The sequence below is a fragment of the Setaria italica genome, chromosome VI, assembly GCF_000263155.2.
Source record: "Setaria italica strain Yugu1 chromosome VI, Setaria_italica_v2.0, whole genome shotgun sequence".
NCBI classification, from domain to species: domain Eukaryota; kingdom Viridiplantae; phylum Streptophyta; class Magnoliopsida; order Poales; family Poaceae; genus Setaria; species Setaria italica.
The window spans coordinates 654,146-673,888 of NC_028455.1; the positions used below are offsets into that span (position 1 = coordinate 654,146).

General features: G+C 45.8%; 2 protein-coding genes and 2 long non-coding RNA genes across 4 annotated transcripts; 2 read left to right on the forward strand and 2 right to left on the reverse strand.

Annotated features, from left to right (window-relative positions):
* Nucleotides 1-3,436: 3,436 nt before the first annotated feature.
* Nucleotides 3,437-6,116, reverse strand: LOC101766405. Its single transcript, XM_004972403.3, has 5 exons — nt 5,773-6,116; nt 5,442-5,566; nt 4,378-5,214; nt 4,155-4,304; nt 3,437-4,064 (listed from the first exon to the last, which is right to left on the reverse strand). The coding sequence occupies exons 1-5, from the start codon at nt 5,870-5,872 to the stop codon at nt 3,660-3,662; spliced, it is 1,617 nt and encodes a 538-aa protein (XP_004972460.1). The 5' UTR covers nt 5,873-6,116; the 3' UTR covers nt 3,437-3,659.
* Nucleotides 6,117-7,250: 1,134 nt separating this feature from the next.
* On the reverse strand, nt 7,251-9,379 carry LOC101766825. Its single transcript, XM_004972404.3, has 3 exons — nt 8,835-9,379; nt 8,631-8,727; nt 7,251-8,562 (listed from the first exon to the last, which is right to left on the reverse strand). Exons 1-3 carry the CDS (start codon nt 9,176-9,178, stop codon nt 8,467-8,469), a joined length of 537 nt encoding a protein of 178 aa, XP_004972461.1. The 5' UTR covers nt 9,179-9,379; the 3' UTR covers nt 7,251-8,466.
* A 2,276-nt stretch (nt 9,380-11,655) lies between these two features.
* Nucleotides 11,656-13,207, forward strand: LOC101767238. The gene is made up of 4 exons (XR_001164307.2): nt 11,656-12,091; nt 12,266-12,338; nt 12,431-12,754; nt 13,054-13,207. It is a non-coding gene; the product is annotated as an uncharacterized LOC101767238 (long non-coding RNA).
* Nucleotides 13,208-14,775: 1,568 nt separating this feature from the next.
* On the forward strand, nt 14,776-17,335 carry LOC105914651. The gene is made up of 2 exons (XR_001164328.2): nt 14,776-14,920; nt 14,985-17,335. It is a non-coding gene; the product is annotated as an uncharacterized LOC105914651 (long non-coding RNA).
* The last annotated feature ends 2,408 nt before the right edge of the window (nt 17,336-19,743 follow it).

A 19,743-nucleotide genomic window follows, 5' to 3' on the forward strand; every position in this document is an offset into this window, starting at 1 on the left:
GGTAACTTCTCTTGTACCGAAGCACAGTGATCTATCGAAATGAACAAACGATATGATCGCCAGTCAGGCTAGGTAGTCACGTATCATGAGAACGGGGATGTAACGGCACGTATATACAGTAGCAACTACTTGTTTTAATTTCTTTGTGTTTGTTAACAACTCCCTCTCGATCGGTCCATACGCATTGTAGATGGGGACGTAGATGGGCAGATACCTGTACATGTCATGCATGTCTTGACCCTCCAGCAGTCGATCTCAGCAGCAACAGATACCATGCAGCAACAAATGCTTCAGCGGCTAACCACCACCTGCATGAGTACGTCGGCAAGCATCATCTACTATACTCTGCACTGGCCTGTTGTGACTGATCGAGATCGACTGACTGTTACAGGAACGAACTGAACTGGTTTCAGTTCAGAGCGTCCTGTGTGTCCAGCACCACCGATCGATCATCTAGGCATCCATCCATTCATTGCTCACCGTACCGGTTCTTTGCAGGATATATATACAATAGCAGCGCCACCAGAACAGCACTGTCACCGTGGTCGCTGAGCAGTGAGCAGATCGATAATTGGTACAGTACAGTAGATGCATAGCCGTTTGGTGCTCTGGTTGACATTTTTTCTTTTCAAGAATACGCAGCAGAGCTGCATATCTTTATATTTAGAAGATGAAATGATCAAAACATTAGAGTACAATGCGGGCCAATCGGACCCACTCATGTGAAAAAATAACTCTGAAAGTTTAACTTAGAAACAGAAAAGCTCGACCAAAAAGAAGGAAGGAAACTGCAGGAAGCTCTAGTTGACATTTTATTTCTTCTTCGATCTTCTCCTCCCAGCATGCACGAAGCAGGATTACGCTGTGGCTTCATTTCACTGGACATGATGTTTTGGTTTCATCTGCAACTTGACAGGTCTTTTGGGGAGCCTGCCTGCCTGATGGCTGATGACACCGACAGCGAGTCAGCGACAGGCAGCTCAGCTCGCTAATGCACAGCGCACAAGATACCATCCTCCGGCGGGTGGCGGCTGACCCCCGGCCGGCTTGGGAGACACACGATCTCTAGCAAATTCCATTCTTGTCAGTTTGTCTCTGTCAATACAGCTAGGACCATACATTCTGATTTCCGCAACGCGTTTCCACGCCGTAATCTCATCTCGTTCAACTGTCATTGAGTCCTGACGAAACTAAACTAATGCAGCATCCTTACAACAATATCCGCTTCAGATATTGTTGTTCCTCTGAGACTACTCGAGATGGTGGTGCTGTTTGCAACTTTATGACTTTACCTGTCAATGCAATGCACACGCTTCACTTCTCCTCTTATCATTTCTTCCCCCTTTTCAGATTTCTCTCTCTCTCTCTTCTGAAATGCCTATATGCTGGTATGTAACATGCTGCTTTCATCTGCTTTTTCCTTTCAATCCGGACAACAACTCCTACTTGAGGGTTGGTCCCTAATCAAAGCTAAGACTCCTTTCAATAATCAGCTATTAACATTTGTCTGACAAAATGTGTTGTGTTCATCAAATAAACTACTAGTATGCTTCTTTTTTTAGCCTCTCTAAAAAAGAAGAAGAAATAAACAAACTATGCTGCTTAGAAACAGTGAATCTAACTAATCATTGAAAAAAAGAAGAAGAATAATCCAGATCCGAACTGGCATTCTTCAGCTTCCCTCCCTGAGCTGAAAAGCTGGACGCAGACAAGTGACGAATCCATCACACTCCCCATGTCATCTTCTTGATGCCTTTTTCTGTCTACTATGCAGATGCAGTGCAGCAACAGCTCTGAACGAACTCACTCGATCGGCCGGACAAGAAAGCACGAGAAGACAAACTAAGGACGATGCATGCTCTGCAGATGCATCATCAGGCACACAGCAGGGGGCCTACAGATGATGCATTTCCAACTGCAACAGCGAGAAAAGGTGAGGGGATTTTCGACCAGCTCGCGTTTGTTTGTAGCTAGAGCACCAGCTGGTGAAATCATGGCACGCCGCATGTGGATGGATCAGGCAGTAACCTTTAAGATTAAGAAGAGATCTCATCTAATCGTACGCACGTCACATGCGACGCCTGGTTTTAAGCTCCTAGCTCCGTAATATAGTTAGGGTTCATAGGTCTAACAAATTACGTGGAATAATGATCGGTGAGCATGGTAAGTAATTATGGTTGCTACTACTACTTGTAATCCTGGGAAGCAGAGGCAGAGCGTGCAGGTCTATGCAACCATCTCCAACGCTTGATGACAACCACTCAGGCTAGCTCCTGTCCTGGACGAATCGGAATGGAATTGTACATGCTGCCGTGCACGATTATACGGTACTCAAAACCGGTGCCGTTTCGAAAAAAGAAAGAAAGAAAGCTTGAAACCTGCAAGGTTACTCCACTAGCTAGGTCAATGCAAACAATAAAAGTTTTGGCTACGTACGTATCAATTCTAAAACTTGTTTGTTAATGCAGGCAAAATATATCCATGACAAAGAGCTCATTTGGGGACCAAAAAAAAAAGGTGAAGAGTGTGCTTGCAGTGCGGGGCAAATACGGAAAAAGAAAGATGACAGCAGGGCCTGAATCTGTTGTGCTTGGGCCTTGTTCGTTATGTATGATGGGCCAGCGACCTTTGAGCCCAACGATTTCCTTTAACGATTGACGGACTCTCGTCTTTTTATTGCTTTTGTATTTTCTAACTACTAGTATCTATCTTTATTATTTGAGAAAATAAGGAAATATGGGAACGTGTTATTTGCAGGAATGGCATGAACGATACTCGCCACCGGCATGGCCAAGATTGCTGGGCAGCAGGGGCGAGGTTGGGTGAGTTGACATGGATTTTATGTCTCACAACTGGAGGCCTTTTTCCTCTGCCCTCCAGATCGATTCTTATGTCCCTCTTCCTTTCCATCCATGCTTCTAGCAGGTGCCTGTTGCTGCTTGGATCTTGGAGACATTTCACACAGGCTACCTGCCACGACTCTCATCAGGCTCACATCGATTGTGGGCAGACACCTTCGAAATTTACATGAATCTAGCTTCAACCAAAACCCGTTCTGAGTAAGCACTGGTGAGTGTTTCAACTTTGAACCGAAGCGCAGATGGCTTGGTTTTTTCTTTTTATTCGCAGGACCAGAGAACTTGTAGCGATGGGCCATTCTTTGCATTGCTTATTGGACGATATCTTTTTGTTGCTTTTGTAATCTCTAACTGCTAGTAGTCTGACTAATGTCTTCCTATCTTTAGTAAAAGTCTGTTCGGCTGGACTTATAAGCCGGCTGAAAAGCTGAAACGGCTGATTTGTTGTGAGAGAAAAATACTGTTCGATGGCTGATAAGCTGGCTGAATAAGCTGAAGCGAACATGGATGTGCAACTCGATCATCCAATGTTAAGTCACCATGAATTGAATCAGGTACGAGGTTGTAGCCAATAATAATACTTCAACTGAAGAAACGGCAACCATCTTTATATAAGCCAAAGTTGAAACACGATATAGAACCAATAAAACAAAACAGTTACAGGTCCGAGCTAGGATTAAAGAAACAAAAGCATGCAGTTATCTATATCTATAACTAAATTAAAGTGACCATACATTGTGCATTTAAGATAATAACTCTTCCAACAATCTAATTGCACATGGCGCAATTATTATGATAACTTTACCCTCTATCTTCATCCACAATAGTGGTATGACACCGTGGGCAAAGTTCCAGAACAGTTAGCTCAGCTGTAGGTGGGACTTTATCCTCAATGTACTTTCTTATAGCCGCCACCCCTCTAGGGACTTCCTCGAACAGAGACTTGCTAATGCTAATGGAAGTGCAATCTTCGTGCTTGTTTGCCCCAGAACACCTAGAAACAAAAGGAAGGGTGTCCAATGTAAGTCGCTCGAGTGAGACTGCGCTCTTGACAATGTAACATGTTAGCTCAACCAAGCTCTTTGCAGAGCTGAATCCTATGATCCCAACACTCTTGAGGTGGTGGTGGCGGCATTCAGGCAGCTGCCTCAAATGTGAAGAACCTCCAAAAATCGATTCATGCTCCATAACTTCCTGATGAGATACCTGAAGACAAAATCAGGGAATTGAATGAGGACACACCCAAATGAGTGGCCATATATCTTAATTTGCAGGATAAGATGGACAGCGCCTTACCTCCAGGTTCCAAGACTCCAAGGAAGGACACGCATCCAAGAAAGAAGCCAGAGAAAAATAATCGAGGTATGGGGAAAAGGTCGGCGCAATAGTCTGAATGTACAGGTGCTTGAGATTGAGGAATTTGGTGGGCAGCATTGGTGTATCCACCTGCACAACAAATTTATCATGTTCAGATTAATTATACACCATCATATATAGGTATTAGTACTGTACAGTATACCTCATTGCAACATAAATAAAGTCTCTCAAGATTTGGCATAATGGCTGGAAGCTTAGCACGAGCATAATGGACGGCATTCGCATGGTCCAAGCCCAAGACCTTCATCTTTTGCGATGCTTCTCCAAGAGAGAGTGTTGAAACTTCTCCAGTAAGGGTGAAACTGGAGATACTTGGTGCTTTATTCTCTATAACTCGCAGATTCCGACATACAATAACTGTCACCTGACAAAGCTGCTGCAGCACAGAAGGTACCTTCAGGATAATTATTTCGTCGCAACCAGTGAGGTCCAAATGCTCCAAAGCAAGGGAGTTGGAAAGAAGGCACTCCAATTCATCCCCTGTGATACGCACACGCATCAGGCTCAGTTTTGTTAGGTTTCTCAACGGGCCAGGTTCAGGTGTGGGGCGGAAGACACAACAGTCAAGTTGAAGAGACCGAATTGAGTTTCTAACCCCATCAGATAAAATTGAGCATGGGAGCTTGTACTTTTCATGTAGCCTAAGTGTCAGCTCTTCAATCCCTGGTGTAACAGCAACTTGGAGCCAACTATCGATATAAGGAAAAGATCTGAATTGACCATATAAATCAAGCCTCAGTATCTTCAAGCCAATGCCTGAGTGATTTCTCAGGATGCTATCAATTCTGCAGGTTAAGTTTCCACCATCATACGTTGGAAAAAAATAATTTCCAAAAGCACGTGGCTTATAGCAAAGCGCATGCATATTCAGAGTAAGTTTGGGATAACATCTCCAGGAACTTAGAAAGGCATGAGAAAGGCAAGCAGCACGAGCAGCAGCATCCATTGGCATTAAAGAATGTATATGGCGCCAGATGTCCTGCATCAGAATCACCAGCACCTTAGTATATCAGAGTTAGAACAAAGCAAAGCTACTATTTCAGAGGACTGTAGGACCGTGACAAAATTGCAGCACTAAAAAAAATCTTTGCTTGGTTTATGAGTAAATATATATTCAGATAGCTTAATCATATGAATTAACGTGGTTAGAGTACTCCTGGTGAAATTAAGATTGCAATTCCATATCAGAATTACTTGCTGCCGTACCATAGGAAGGTCCGGGATTGAACATCCCGATGTTTCTCCATCTTTGGAATCGCCACCATCAACTCGACGACTGGGTGAGGGCGTCGTGCCCTGAATTCCATCCACCACTGGAGCAGTAGACCCATCTGCAACCCAACAAGCCATGGTTACGAGAGACCATCTGACGTTAGTAGATCTATGAGAACAAACTCAAGCTGAGAACACAGCAGTATCTCGAAGCGTCCTCTCAAAGCCGGATTTTTATTACGAATCAGCGGAGGGGGCTCACCCATGCTAAATGCTCTAGGTACCAGTATTACGGCAAAAGAAAGATTTTTTTTAACGAACTTACTCGAGGCTGTTGTTTGCCGAGGCCGCTCCTGCTCGCTCTGCAGCGCCGGCGTCTCCATGGTACCAGTAGACGACGATACCTTCCTTCCTCCCGAGATCATCTTCCTCCAGCAGATCTCGCGTCGGCTCCGTGCCTCAGATCTCTGCTCCTCTATTTATCTTTGTATCTGTATATATGCCGCATCTCCCCCGCTCTGTTCTTGGCAGGTTTTGAATTCAGTTTGGATTGGGGTTGGAATCGGAGAAGACGCGAAAGAAATCGCGCCGGCGGCGGCACCGCCTGGAGAGGTTGGGAGAAGGAATCGGAGTACTCCTTCCGCTGGAACTCCTCTGCGCATCGCCGTTGTCATCCAGCGAGAGCCCAGTCAGTCGTCGGCCCATGTGGCCCAATCCTCAAAAAAACTACGCGGCCCAACGCCCAGTCAACTCCTTCCTAAAACTATGCTGCCAGGGGGCGTTTGACCATTGCCTCCTGCTGCGTCATCGTCCTCGCCGCCGCCCTGGCTGTGGCGCGTGCAGGTTAAAGCCAGAGACGTTCTTGCCAATGCTCCTGCAGCTCAGCTCGCTTCCGGGCGGCGCGTGCAGATGCGCATGTCATAGAGGACCAGCGTCGCCGGAGGCTGAGCGCGCGCGCCAGTGCGCCACACGCCCGCAAACACGTCTCGGCGCGTCGCCGGCCGGACGTCGCCTCCTGCTGCATCCAACCGACCGCCGCCGCCGCCAACGCGCCGCATCCTGCTGCATCCTTCACCTTCATCCTCATGGATGGTCGTGGTTCCAGTGATGTGATCCACCGTCTCCTTCCGTTGCAGGGTCGCCTTGCTTTGCACTCTGCCATTTGTGAGGAGCTTTCCGCTGAGCGTGGTAAAGAAAAGGAGGGAGGGAGAGAAATTGCAAGGGAGGTGAGGCCGTGACAGTGAGGAAGAAAGGAAGTACATGACGCGCACTAATGACAGGGCAAGGGTGATTCCAGTTCATCCATGCCTACCAACACAAGCCCCATGCGACTGGAACCCTCTCCTCCAGCCATGACAAAAAGAAAGCACCTGAACTTCGAATCACACCTGCTGCAAGTTACTGCACATACCAAAAGTACCAAAGGCCATCCAGACGAGAAGAGACTGTGAAACTCACCCAGGAACAACAACATAGCAAGACTGGAAGCGAGATGTGACATGTCCTAAAGTTTAGGAAGTGTTTCCCAAACACCCCCTAAACTAATGCAGCATCCTTACAACAATATCCACTTCAGATGTTGTTGTTCCTCTGCGACTACTCGAGATGGTGGTGCTGTTTGCAACTTTATGACTTTACCTGTCAATGCAATGCACACGCTTCACTTCTCCTCTTATCATTTCTTCCCTCTTTTCAGATTTCTCTTTCTCTTCTGAAATGCCTATATGCTGGTATAAAACATGCTGCTTTCATCTGTTTTTTCCTTTCAATCCGGACAACAACTCCTACTTGAGGGTTGGTCTCTAATCAAAGCTAAGACTCCTTTCAATAATCAGCTATTAACATTTGTCTGACAAAATGCAACATGATCAGAAAAAAATGAAGCAAAGGACAAGATTAATTACAATGGCATTGATCTATTCCCTCAATCTCCAGAAAGTCACAATTTTCAATTAGGCACGGGATTTGTAGCAGATGTTCTGGGCAGATTGCTATATATATTAAGGTTGAAAGAAAATGGTAAGCATATAAGGAATTAAAGAGATGACATCCTCCTCCTGCTGTTGCTGCTAATGGAGCCATCTCCGATCACCAGAGCTGCCTGAAATGCACAATCATCAAATAAGCCAAAATTATATATTAGTTTAAGTAGATCAATGTAACTGAAAAATTGAACTATTACACTGCCACCTCTGACCTAAAACTCTTGGGGGGAAACATATTAATTTCCTGTCTTCTAATCTTTGCTTGAAAATTCAACTTTATTTATGAGTAGAAGAATACAAGAAAAACAATATGACATATAGAAAAAATATGAGGTTAAAATATAATTAAGAAATTTAGGTGTCATTAAAGCTAAAAGTACCTGCTAAATCTTGATTACATCTCATGCCACCTTAAATAACAAACACATTCTAAGCATGCTACCTCTCACACCACCTAAAATATGCACATGCTCCTGTGGCAATCTAATGAGTCAAAAGAAATTGTAATCAATCTTTTCACCATTATAACTCTACCCATCTTCTTACAAATTATTCGGCCGCTCGCATTCCGCTCCTTTGGCCGCGGAGGTCACGCCGATCTTCTCTGCCACATGGTCCAAGCAGTGGCATGGCCTCTGAGTTGCCCCCACCAGCGGTGACGGCACGGTGCTTCATGAGGACCATAGTGCAATATTAAAAGGATGCTAACAAAGTTAGAATTCTTACCAACTTATCAATTTCTTCAAATGAATTTGCTTGGTGCATTTTTCCTATCACATAGACTTTTAAATCATTCTTCTTATCTCCATGAGCAGCCCTAGCTTCCCTTTCTTCTCGTCGTGCTGTCTCGAGCTTTTCTCCGTACCGATCACATACAACCAAGATAGGAAGAAAAGAAAAGAAAAGAAGCGGACAAAAATTAGGATGTAATAATCAAATATAATGGAGTACGTAAGATCATTATGTGGTAGCTCTCTATCATTGTACCCTCACCATTCAGAAACATATAAGTAGACAGACTTCCTGAGAGCTTTCTAGGCATATGTGTGATGTCTATCCATCCACCGCTTTATGCGCAATAGGCAAACATTTCCATGAATATCTTTCCCCCAACTCAACAACCACGCAAGCTAGCAGAATGAACAATCAAATGGAGCTGAGCTAATTCACCCGATAATCAATTCAACAAGACTCTGACCATGGACGTGATGTACTCGAATGACTCCCGGTACTTCTCGTAGAGCTGCTGCAAGTAGTCATGAGGCGGCTTTTGCGTGCACATGTTGTAAATCATCCTGCAGCATCGGAACATAGCCTCGATTAGATCAGCGAAGCGACAATTAATCGAGCAAATATACAAAATCTGAGTACGGACTACGGAGCCGAACTGGCTCGGGCTTGCCCTCGAGGATGTTCTTGAGTTTGGTGATGCCCTTCTACTTGAACTCCCAGCCTTGCCCCAGATTGATCGTCTTCCGCTTGTGCGTCGCCATCACCGCTCCCCACCCGACCCCTCGGCACCCGGCTAGGGGCAGCGGGGGGCTTCAGTCGGAGAGGGCAGCCAGATCCGCAGCTGGAGGACGGAGGTGGGGACGGCGCGCCCGCCGCACCAAGGAGGCTCCCTAGGCGGCTGGCCGCCCTCCGCGCCGTGCCACCACACCACCCGACCCCTGACCGCACCGCAGCGATTGCCGAAGCCGCGGTCCTCGGGGCGCCGCTCACCGAGCCCGCCCCCTTCACAGGCATCTGGCTTCTTCTGTTTTGATCCCGCGGGAGAGGCGGCGTTTCACCATTGGCGGCCGCACAGGTCTGGGGGATGGGGGACGGGGTCGGCGGCGCAGGCGGTGGCGCGGCCAGCGGAGCGAGCGGTGGTGCGACGGCGGCGCGACGGCGGCGGCGTAGGGGCGAGGAGAGGCGGCTGGCAATGGGGCGAGGCCGCAAGGCACGCGGGGTGGGTGGGGGGGGGGGGGGGGGGGGGGTTGGTAAGGTCCCGTTTGTTAGAGTTTCGGCTTCGGCTTCTTCGGTGGAGTGACTTTTTTAGTGAAGCTAAAGCCGTTTTGCAAAACGTTTCGTAAAACGGCTTCTCAATGGCAATATATGTAATTTTATGATCACTTAATGCTTGGAGAGAGAGGAGAAGCCGGTGAAGCTACTTTTTTCGGCTTCTCCTCTCTAGTGTAAGCCGTTTTGCGGCTTCTCCACGGTTTTGGTGGTGAAGCCGTTTTGAAATTGACCCTTTGGTAGGGCTTCATCAAAAGCCGGTGGAGAAGCACTTTGAGAAGCGCAAACGGGGCCTAAGACCTACGAAAAAATATTCTTAATTTTGCTTTTTTTTATAGTAGAGAAAAAGAGACCTCTTGGGCGCTACGTTTCGTGTTCTATTAAATACAGCAGATCGAAGCGAAGGGAAGGCAGCAGATCTAAGCCAAGGGAAGGAAGACAGCAGATCTAAGCGAGGGAGAGAAAGAGAGAGGGAAGCAATGACGGCGGTGCAGGTGTCCAGCCTCACCGAGGCGTTCGACCAGGTGGTGGCGCGCAGGTCACTGATCGTGCAGAGTCTGCGCCCCTGCGACGCCGCCGCCCTCCTCAAGATGGTGGAACTGCAGGCGGGGTTCCAGGAGGAGGAGGGGGAGGAGGTGTGTGTGATCAAGAACAAGGAAGCTGTGATGAAGGTGGAGGAGTCTGTCAATATCCTGTCGCTGCTCATGTCCACCGTCCTGCCCAAGCTCCGGGAGTACCCCACCGACCGTCCCCTGCTCGAGGCCTTGTGCCGCTACAAGGAGGACATGAAGAAGAGTGCCGCTGATGCAGGGGGAAGCTACTGCACCGACATCAACGTCTTCGCTAGCCGTGTCACCGAGTACATCGACAAGGCCCTTGAACTCCCAGATCCCGCCGCGCTGGTCCGTCTCATCGACGACCTTGAGGGGCAAGGGCGCCGCATCCTCGACACGACCTACACCATCAACCATAACTGAAGGGTTGCGTTAATCAGGGGTTCAGTTGTGTTTGAGAGTAATCTGTTCTAGGAGAACGGAGTTCATGTGTTTGTTATCAGAAGAATTCTAGTTGTGTCTGATGAGGGGTTAATCTGTTCTACGAGGGTTTCTGTTCATGTGTTTCTTATCAGACTCTGAATGATGAATCGAATCGACGAATTCGTGAGTTTTTGTTAGTATTCTATATTTCTATTTCATTCTCTGATGAATCGAATCGAAGAATTCGTGAGTTTTTGTTCGGATTCTATATTTCTATTTCATCTCTGAAATGAATGGGGAATTTCATCTCTGAAATGAACGGGCCAGGTCTGAGCCGAGCCCATTTGGCATCCCCAAATGGGGTCAGGTCAGAGGAGGGAGAGAGGGGGGAAGAGGACGGCGGCGGCGGATTCCAGCAGGCACGTTTCTTCTCCTCACCTCGATCTCGCCTCGCCCCTTTCATCTTGGGATTATCCCCTCCCTTCCCTTCCCTTCCCTTCCCTTCCCTTCCCTTGTGTCTGGATTTCTTCTATGTCGGCGCGTTCTAGCGGGTGCTTGTTGTGCGAGTGAGGATTCGGGCTGCCTGTTCGCTGATTAGGGTTGGGTGATTGATTGGTTTATAAAGCAATTAATTAATCAATTTATTAGGGTTAGGTGATTGGTTGGTTGCGAGTTAAGGATATTTGATTCCTTCTTTGATTTTGGGGACTGTTGCTACCACTTCCGTTCTCTTCTTTGTTACAAGGAGCCATGCCCAGCAAGGTAGCATGAACAGGCAGCTTTTTTTTTTTGAGGGTCAACGGGGGGAGCGCCCCACCTGATTTCATTACGGGCCGAAGAGGCGGCCAAATGCAGTACATCAAATCTTAAGCAGTAAAATGGGTGGGGGGGGAGGAGATTACATTTCATTAGTTTACATTGAACTAAACAATAGGCACCGGACGTCTGCTATCTGGCGATCGTCGACCTTTAGTCGATGGCTCCATAGTCGGGCTTCGTCGCGGCATGCGAGCCAGAAGCGCCCAATCAACGGGGTAGTGTTCTGGAAGACAAGTTCGTTGCGGGTTTTCCAGAGCAACCAACAGACGAGAAGGATGAAACTGGAGTAGTGGCGGCCCGGCACCGTCACCGGACGAGGGATGTTCCACAGGCAGCGGACCGAAACTCCGGTTGTATCAGCGGACAGCGCCGACCAGACTTGAGCAGCGAAGCGGCAGCGAAGGATCAGGTGCTCACTATGAACAGGCAGCTTTGCAACAGAAGATTTATTTTTGGGAGATTTAGAGTTTTTGTAGCGTTGAAAGGTGAGAAGGTTGGTTAAAACAATGGTAGGGACTGTTTGAGCAAAACTATTAGTGGTAATGAACAGTATGTATGAACTTCCATGCCTTCCATTACCCTTTATCTTCATTCATTGCAGGTTTGTGTCTCATCCTAGAGTACCTTCCTCCTGATTTTGGGTGTCGATGCTGCTGTTCTAAGTTGGATCTCAAAAATGGGCGCATGTTTAATAATGTGAAGACGTTTCTTATGTTTTTGATGCTTAATGTTATTTTTTTTATGGCCACTGCAGCTCACTATGTTAACAGAAGAGCTTTTAGCAACTGCAAAGCAAGCTGAGAGTGCCCAGAACATTGCAGGTTTATCACCGCCGAGTTATTCAGCTGGAGTGCAGTCAGAGGTAGCTTCATTCTTCATTAGGTGGCAGCTACCTTTTGTTAACTGCATAAACCAGAAGTACATGTGAATTGTTGCATAGATGGACGGAATGTGCTGTGTGCTACTTAATATTGAAATATTATGGCTTGTTATCTTCCTACACTACACTACTTTGACACATTTAGTCTTGTGGCAGGGACTGGATGGCCTTTTTTACAGTGATTGCTGTTGTTTCCTTCTGTTTGGAAATAAGTCATCATTTTGTCCAGGTTACATTTTTTTTGAGTCCTCACTGTTTTGGAGCTTGACTAACTTGGAATCTTTTGATCTGTAATTCAATCTCTCTTCCAACAAATTTCAGGTTGCACGTACAAGGAGGTGCGGTTTTGCTCCACCTTGGAGCACTGCTGCTGCAGAGACTGAGCCCACTGAATTTATCCTGGAAACATTGGAACAAAGTGATCAACGATCATTAATACAATATCTTGCTTACCAAGATTTGTGCGTGGAACCTTGGCACTAAGGGGCCTTCTTTGAGGAGTCCGGTGAAACTTATAAAAGAATTGTGACAGCTTGTTTGAAGCCACTTGAGGAGTTTACCTCAAATATTGCTGAAGCCCTTGAAGGTTATAAGCCAGAATTGTCACAACAGTCCAACCTCTTCAGTGCATTTGATGATTCTCAGGTAAAGCTACATGGACTTGTATAAATATTGAATTCTATTTTACTTCTCATGTCGTGCTTTCTGCTGTGAGTTCCCTGTAGTTATTTGTGTTTATGTCTTGGTTGTTGTACACAGTGCGATCTGTTTCCCACATATATAGGAGCAATTAAGCAAATTGGTTGAACCTTCTGTTAAATAGTTGTAACTTTGATTCTTCTTTATTTGTTCATCATTCATGAAATTCTTTACCATTAAAAGCATGTGCTTTGCAAACCTTTTATTTGGGTATAAACATAACTTGACATTGATTTACTACGCAGACTTATTTGAAGTGAAGCATTTGGGTATGCAAAGGAAAGCTTATGCCATGGTGGATGTTCTTCGAACTTGAGTTTATCAGATAGTTCCAGCATTCATTGACGACCTGCGAGCAAATGCAAAACCAGCAAGCAGTTTGGAGAAGAACTGGATAGGTGAAGGGAAAAAGCCTAGTTCAGAAGCAGTGTTGGTTCAGAAGAAGCTGAGTTTGTTTCTCGAGTACCGCTCTGCCTGAACTTGGTTCAGTGTCTCTCAGATCCTTAACTGTACATCAGACTGTACTTGTATGCAATTGTGTTTTGTTTTTTTTTTTTGCTCCCGAATTTGATTCAAGAACCATTGTTTTCCCACTAGAACCTAGGAAGGAGTTTAGAAAGTTTCAGATATCTGAAGACTGTCCTTTTGACTATTAGCTCTCTGATCTTCTATGGCCTCAGCATGCTCATCCCTGTTTTGTTTTCGACAGAGCTACAACCGTGACATGTTTCTGTTTTTATACATTCTCCTTATCATTGCATCAACACTTCTCTACTCCTTAAAAAAGCAAAACTAAAGATTTTTTTTCGTACGTCTTTTCCTCCGCCTCCTCGTTGTCCCGCGGTAAATTGATTCTCCGCCGTCCGCGTCAGAAGTGCTAGGCCCTTCATCCTTGCTGGTCCTCTCCGCGTCCCCCGAGGCCTCCTGCCGCCTCCTATCTGCCGCCACCCCCCGAGGCCCAAGCGCCATCCGGCCCCGCGTCGCCCTAGGCCTCCTGCCGCACTGCCCTCCTGCCGCACTGCCGCCGCCGCACGCGCCTCCTTCGCCGCCCGAGGCCTCCTGCCGCACCGCCACCGCCGCCCGCGCCTCCTACGCCGCCCCTCTGGTCTGCGCCTCCTCGCCCTGCACTGCCTCTGTCTGCCACGCGGCGCCGTGTCCTGTGCGCCGCTGCCTCACCACCGCTCGCTCTGCCGGCCACGCCACTGCCTGCCCGTGGCGGAGGACCACCTCCGGATCCACCGAGCGCCATCCGCGGGGAAGGACCACCTCGAGATCCACCGGGCGCCGTCCGCGGGTGAGACATTACCGCCCGCCTACCAGGCACACCGCGCTGCCGCCGCGTCTTACCGAGTCTCCTCTTCTCACCGCCGCCGCCGCCGACTGCCAGATAATCCCTCCACGCAGCCGGCAACAAGAACCTCCGTGCGTGAGCCGCCATGGACGGGATCCTCCGCGCAGGAGGACCCAGGGGCCGGCTCTATGTTTTGGATGGCCCTAGAGCAAAGACGGCACCATGGGCCCTTAAGGCAATATATGTATGTGTTTTATACGTATATTGTGTATATAATTGATCCCCTTACATTTTTTTTCCTTTCTCAGCATCAATGTTTCGTAGGAAATATTGTAACACCTAAATTATGAAAGAAAGTAACACTTGGAATTAGAAGTTTAGAACTACAAGTTAGCATGCTATAAGTAAATAACTAATAAGTAATGGATTGAACCATTGAGGGACTCACTGTGTGAAGGCACGCCTGGTGAGCTAATCATTTCCTAGTGACCAGCGACTTAAATTGTGCATCAAATACTGAACAAGTTCTATGACTTAAATTGTGCATCAAATACTGAACAAGTTCTAAGAACCAATGTTTAAATTATTAGACTTTACTTTAGCCTGCTAGTCACCTACTTCTTTGTGTATAAATTCCTGGGCCACCTCCTGGCTTGGGCCCCCGGCCATCGCCCCTCTGGCCTAGCCCCAGAACCGGCCCTGCCAGGGAAGGGGACATGCTCGCGCACGGCTTCCCGGTGGAGTTGGGGTCCTGCACCCGCAGTTGCTGGAGCGAGGGGGCCTCCCATTGATGCTGCTCCTCGCGACCTCCTCCAGCGATGGTCAGGAATCTCTCTCCCTCCCTCTCTTCCTCTCTCCCTCTCTGATTTCCCAAAATGATTTCAGTCCTGATCAAGGGTTTGGGCCATGGAGGCTGCTGCTGGTCCGCTGGGGAGGACTCCCTCGATCTGCTCCCGTCGCCACCTACGCATCGGCTAAAGTTTTAACCAAACTTGTGAAAGAATTTGCTCGTGATATTTCTGGTAATGGTGGTATGCTTGTAGCTCCTACTACTCACAAATCAGAGGAGACAGAAGGTGCTATCTGAACAATACTGAATATTGCTCTTTCCTTGATGCTAATCATTGCTGCAGTAGATTAGTAGTATTTGATTTGCGGATGAAGACATCACTAGACCTAGTTATTTTAGCTGTTAGATTTTTTTTTGTGCATGAGTCCTCACCCACATGCTTTTTTTTTTTGAAATTCAGACAGGATAGTTGTAACACCCAGTGTTATTAAAAGCCTAAGAAGGTAATTTAGAGGTTAATGATGAATTTGGATGCAAGGGAGGTATTATGGACCAAAGTCAAATTTGGGTCAAATTTGACCAAAGATTCAAATTCAAGATTTAAAAATTCATAGGACTTCCACAACCAACAGTTGGGCGACAACTTGAGAAATGGAATCTTTAATCTATGGTTAACCATTTCGGAAGTTTTTGGCCCAAGAAACATGAATTTAAATTCCCAAATTAGAACTCAAAGAGGGAACAAGTTACTATCAAGCTATCTGCTGAGAACTGAATGGCAGAGCACCCGGGGTGTTAAAAACAGTCAAGAATGGCCAAGAACAGGATATGATAAAGATTTGGGGGTTAACGAGCTTTTATGGCCAAAGTCAACTTTTGGTCAAATTTTAGCAAAAAATGTCAAATAAGAGCTTCAAATTCAGAAAAAATTGACAAATGCATGAATTTGGACCTTATGGACATTTGGAACTCAAAGAGACCATTTGAGAAGCAAATGGACTTTAAATTGTCCAAAAATCAGAAATGGAGGATGTTACTGTTCACTAACTGGATTTAGGCATAAATGACTTTGAAAGACAGTACTAAATGGAATGAACTTTGATTCACGAGATTTTGGAGAAATGCTATATGAGCCTTCAGTTTTATGGGCAAAATGGAACTTTCATGTCAAGCTTAGCATGATCTCCAAATTTGGCATGAAACAAATGGAATTTGAAGTGTTAAATGGTAATTCAAACTTAAATGGAGGATTTTGGTACTGTTCTGTCGAGATTGAAGCCATCCAGTGCAATTTCAATTCAGTAAAAAGCAAGAATTAGCAGCCAGTTTCAGGACCAACTTTGGAAGGGAAAAAGAGAGATTTGGCTTTTGAGATGAATAAGAGAAATGTAGATAAATAGGTTCTCTACAACTTCTATAAAGGAAGTTTTGAGAGTTTAAGTGAAAAAAATGGAGTAAACACAATCTGAACCTTCAGCTCAGAAAAATTGACAGTTCTGTTAATACTGGAGGAATGGACAGTAATAGTAGATTTTGGAAGTAATTTTCGAACTCTTAGAGTCAAAATCAGCAGAAACTCCAAATGTATCAAAGGTAGTCACGAATATTTCCGAAAAACTTTGTTTAAGGGCTCTGAGCAAGCCTATGTTGAATTTTAGCCACGAAAATCAACCTGAAGATAATCTGTCAAAGGCTTAGCTGTTAAAAAGGGAAAAGTAGCAGTCAAGTTCAGAAGGAAATTCCCCTCGATTGGTTGGGAATCTAAAGGAGGTGTAGTAAGATGAATTGAAATTCAGCAAATTTCCTACAACTTTTATAAAGGGACTTTTGAAATAGCAGTTTGGATTTTTATCGTAATTGGCTGTTGAAGTTTCTGACAGCAAGGTTCAAAAGGAGAAAATTCAGTTAAGTTGAAGTTCAATGTCCAGAAAAGTTCAGAGACATTTCTCACGAGGAAGAAGCGAGATTCAGCCAAAGTACAAATCTATGAAAGGTAGAACTTTGGATTTCCTCCAACTTTCATAAAGGGTGTTTTGGATGTGTTGCTGGCCAAAGAAAGCAAAGAATTCAAATTTCTTTGGAGGCTCAAAGTTAGAACTTCATGCTGTCCTCAAGAACAGTGCTGCTTAGCAATCTTTGGTGCAAGTTTTTGAAAAATCTAGTGTGTAAGAGATGGGTTCTTATGTGCAAAATGGAACCTTTGTGGTATGTTGAACCAAGATCAGTGGAAGTTGGGAAAGATAAAGTGAGTTTGGGCAGTTAAAATCGAACCCAAAGTGGAGCAAATGGCTGTTTTTGACACCTGACGATACTGAATCGTGCGATTCAGTAAACAGCTCAATTTTAGCCGACATTGGAGCTCAAAATTCACGGCCTTAGAATGTTCTTTTCGATTGTGTGTAAATCTATCAAATGAAGGGTATATGACTCTACAAGTTTGTTTGAAGGCAGTTTGAAAGTTTCAATTGAATTTTTGGTCGCTTTTTCAATCTAAACTTTTCGGTTGTAAGGGAAAGAAGAAAGAAAAGGCAGGGGAGGGACGAACGGCACAGCAGCGCTGCCACGCAGCTGCCTGCCTGCCTGTTGTCGGCGCCACTGCCTTGAGTCGCCTGATGCCACGCAGCTCCTCACGTGTCGAGTTGCGCTCGACCTGATCCTTTGCAACCGCCTCCCTGGCCTTTAAATGAGCTGCCATCGTCGTCGTTTTTCCTTTCTATTCCCGGTCAAGAACAGGGCATAGCAGAACCGCCGCCGCCGGTCGATTCCGGAGCTCCGCCACCTCTTCCTTCATTTTCTCTCGTCCATAGCTCCACCTCCATCCCATCTTCACTCCCGGCCCCTCAGTTCCGCAGCTCCGCGCCGGCGAGCTCGTCCCCGCCGTTCTTCCCGTCCGTCGGCCGCCATAGCCACCTCTCCAATGAACCCCCTTGCGCCACCCCTCTCCACCCGAGTTCTTAGCTCTGGGTGCTTGCGTGGGTCCTACCAAAGCTCAAGAGCCAGTCCTTGACCGGAGAGCTCTAACCGCTGCTGCCCGTGCCGGCCATGTTCCGGTCATGCCTGCCACCGCCGTCGAGAGCCCTTGCGCAGCTCATCTTCTTGAACCAAAACACCATCAGGGGGTGCGCGTGGCCCTAGGGAGCGTTGCGGCCAGTCCCCACCGCCGGAGACCTCGCCGCCGGCGAACTAGCGCCGTTACCCGACGGGGAAGCCGCGGTCAAGGTCGGCCCTCTGTTTTGACCAAGCGGGCCCGCGTGTTCGAGTCTGAGGGTAGGGCGTGGGTGAGTGAGAAAGTTTTTCAGGGGGTGGGGATAATGATAGGTTTTCAGTTTGGAGATAATAGTTTAAATTCGTGTTTTCACTATTTAATTCACCAGAAATTGTAGAATTGTCCAAAATTAGTGAAACCAATTTTATTAGGAATTTTTTTATCTTCCTTTATGCATTAAAAATTCTTACACCTTTTAATGCTTACACCCTAGGAAAAAGGTAATAAAAATTAGGTATTTATTTAGTACCTTTGGTTAAGGTATTTAAATAAATACTTAGTCTTTATAAAATGTATAAAATATTGAATAATGTTTTATTATTCATAAATTCTTAGTAATCCATAGGAATTGGGTTTTGGAGATTAGAATTTATTTATAATTCTTTTCTAAATAAAAGAAAAGGCTTAGGTAGGTTAGGAAGGAAATTAAAATTGTGGGTTAATCTTTATGGGTAGTTTAGTGTTGGCTTGCAACGTGATAAAGATAGGTTGTATAGTCACTTGTTGGCTTGCAACTTTATCATGAAGAAAAGTTGTATAATCATGTGTTCAAAAGTTGCATCACTAACCCATGCATGTACTCTATCATAGACACCGAAGCACCTGAAAGGGAATTCTTGGAATTATCAGAAGGACCTTTGGAATTTGAGGAGATCGTTGAATTGATCCCCTGTGAAGCCAGTCCGTCGGACAGCGTTAACATTTTTACAGATCAAGGCAAGCCCCGGTGCATATATACCTAACTACTTTGGAGTTATTATTTCATGTGTCCAATTATTGGTTAATTTCTATATGAATGCATTAAGTCTAGGAATTGATTGAAACCTATTCTTGTGCATGATCCTGCCTTGTTTTAAGGACATCTTTGCCACTTGTTCAATAATTAGTAATTAACCCATGCTTAGCAATGCTTAGATACTTAAAGTAACTTGGTTACCGAACCTTAAGGTAAATTGTTGGGTCATACATTATACATACTAGATATAGAAAGTTAGCTTGGAAATTTTGGAAAGCCGACATAAGCTAGAGAGGTTAGTTCTGTTTGCTAAATTAATTTGGTTAGGCCCGATCGTTGTCTTAACCTTTGATCAAGTGAATGTCACCGGTTGCTTACTGGGTATGGGACCAGTAAAGCCTGGTAGGTTAGTAGACTCTCTGATCGGGAATATTTCGTACCCGTGCTTGACGTGCTGGAGATTGGCAGGGGCGTAGCCTGAAACTCACATGGAGATTGGGCCAGACGTGGGGTCCCATGTGGGGGTGCATCCCTGAGTTCGAGTAGTCTTATTCCCAATCTTTGGGTATGCTAATCGAAAGGTCGTTATGTACGACCCGGACAGTTGTACATAGCTGGTGATCAGGGTGCTCTCCTGCAGGATGTAAATTGATCCGGATCGCCGCAATTCTCGGTTATGAATGCACTTGATCACTGTTAAGCATCGTAGTGTAATCTCATGAATGCAATATCTTTCCAAATTAATTTGTTGTATGACTTAATTTCCTACTATTTGCAAAAGTATTTCTTTTTCATCATCTAGACTGGTTAGGTAATAACTCAATTGAATTAAAAGACAAAGTTAAGATTTCAC

Bases quoted from the DNA above. Each gene is read 5' to 3' on its own strand.
- LOC101766405 (XM_004972403.3), bottom strand. From the start codon at position 5,872: ATGATCTCGGGAGGAAGGAAGGTATCGTCGTCTACTGGTACCATGGAG. The intron at 5,215-5,441 runs GTACGGCAGCAA...ATTCTGATGCAG, and splicing joins CAATCCCGGACCTTCCTATG to GACATCTGGCGCCATATACA. The intron at 4,065-4,154 runs GTAAGGCGCTGT...TTTTGTCTTCAG, and splicing joins TGGAGTCTTGGAACCTGGAG to GTATCTCATCAGGAAGTTAT.
- LOC101766825 (XM_004972404.3), bottom strand. From the start codon at position 9,178: ATGCCTGTGAAGGGGGCGGGCTCGGTGAGCGGCGCCCCGAGGACCGCG. The intron at 8,728-8,834 runs GCAAGCCCGAGC...CCGATGCTGCAG, and splicing joins ACTCAAGAACATCCTCGAGG to GATGATTTACAACATGTGCA. The intron at 8,563-8,630 runs GTCAGAGTCTTG...TCATTCTGCTAG, and splicing joins TCGAGTACATCACGTCCATG to CTTGCGTGGTTGTTGAGTTG.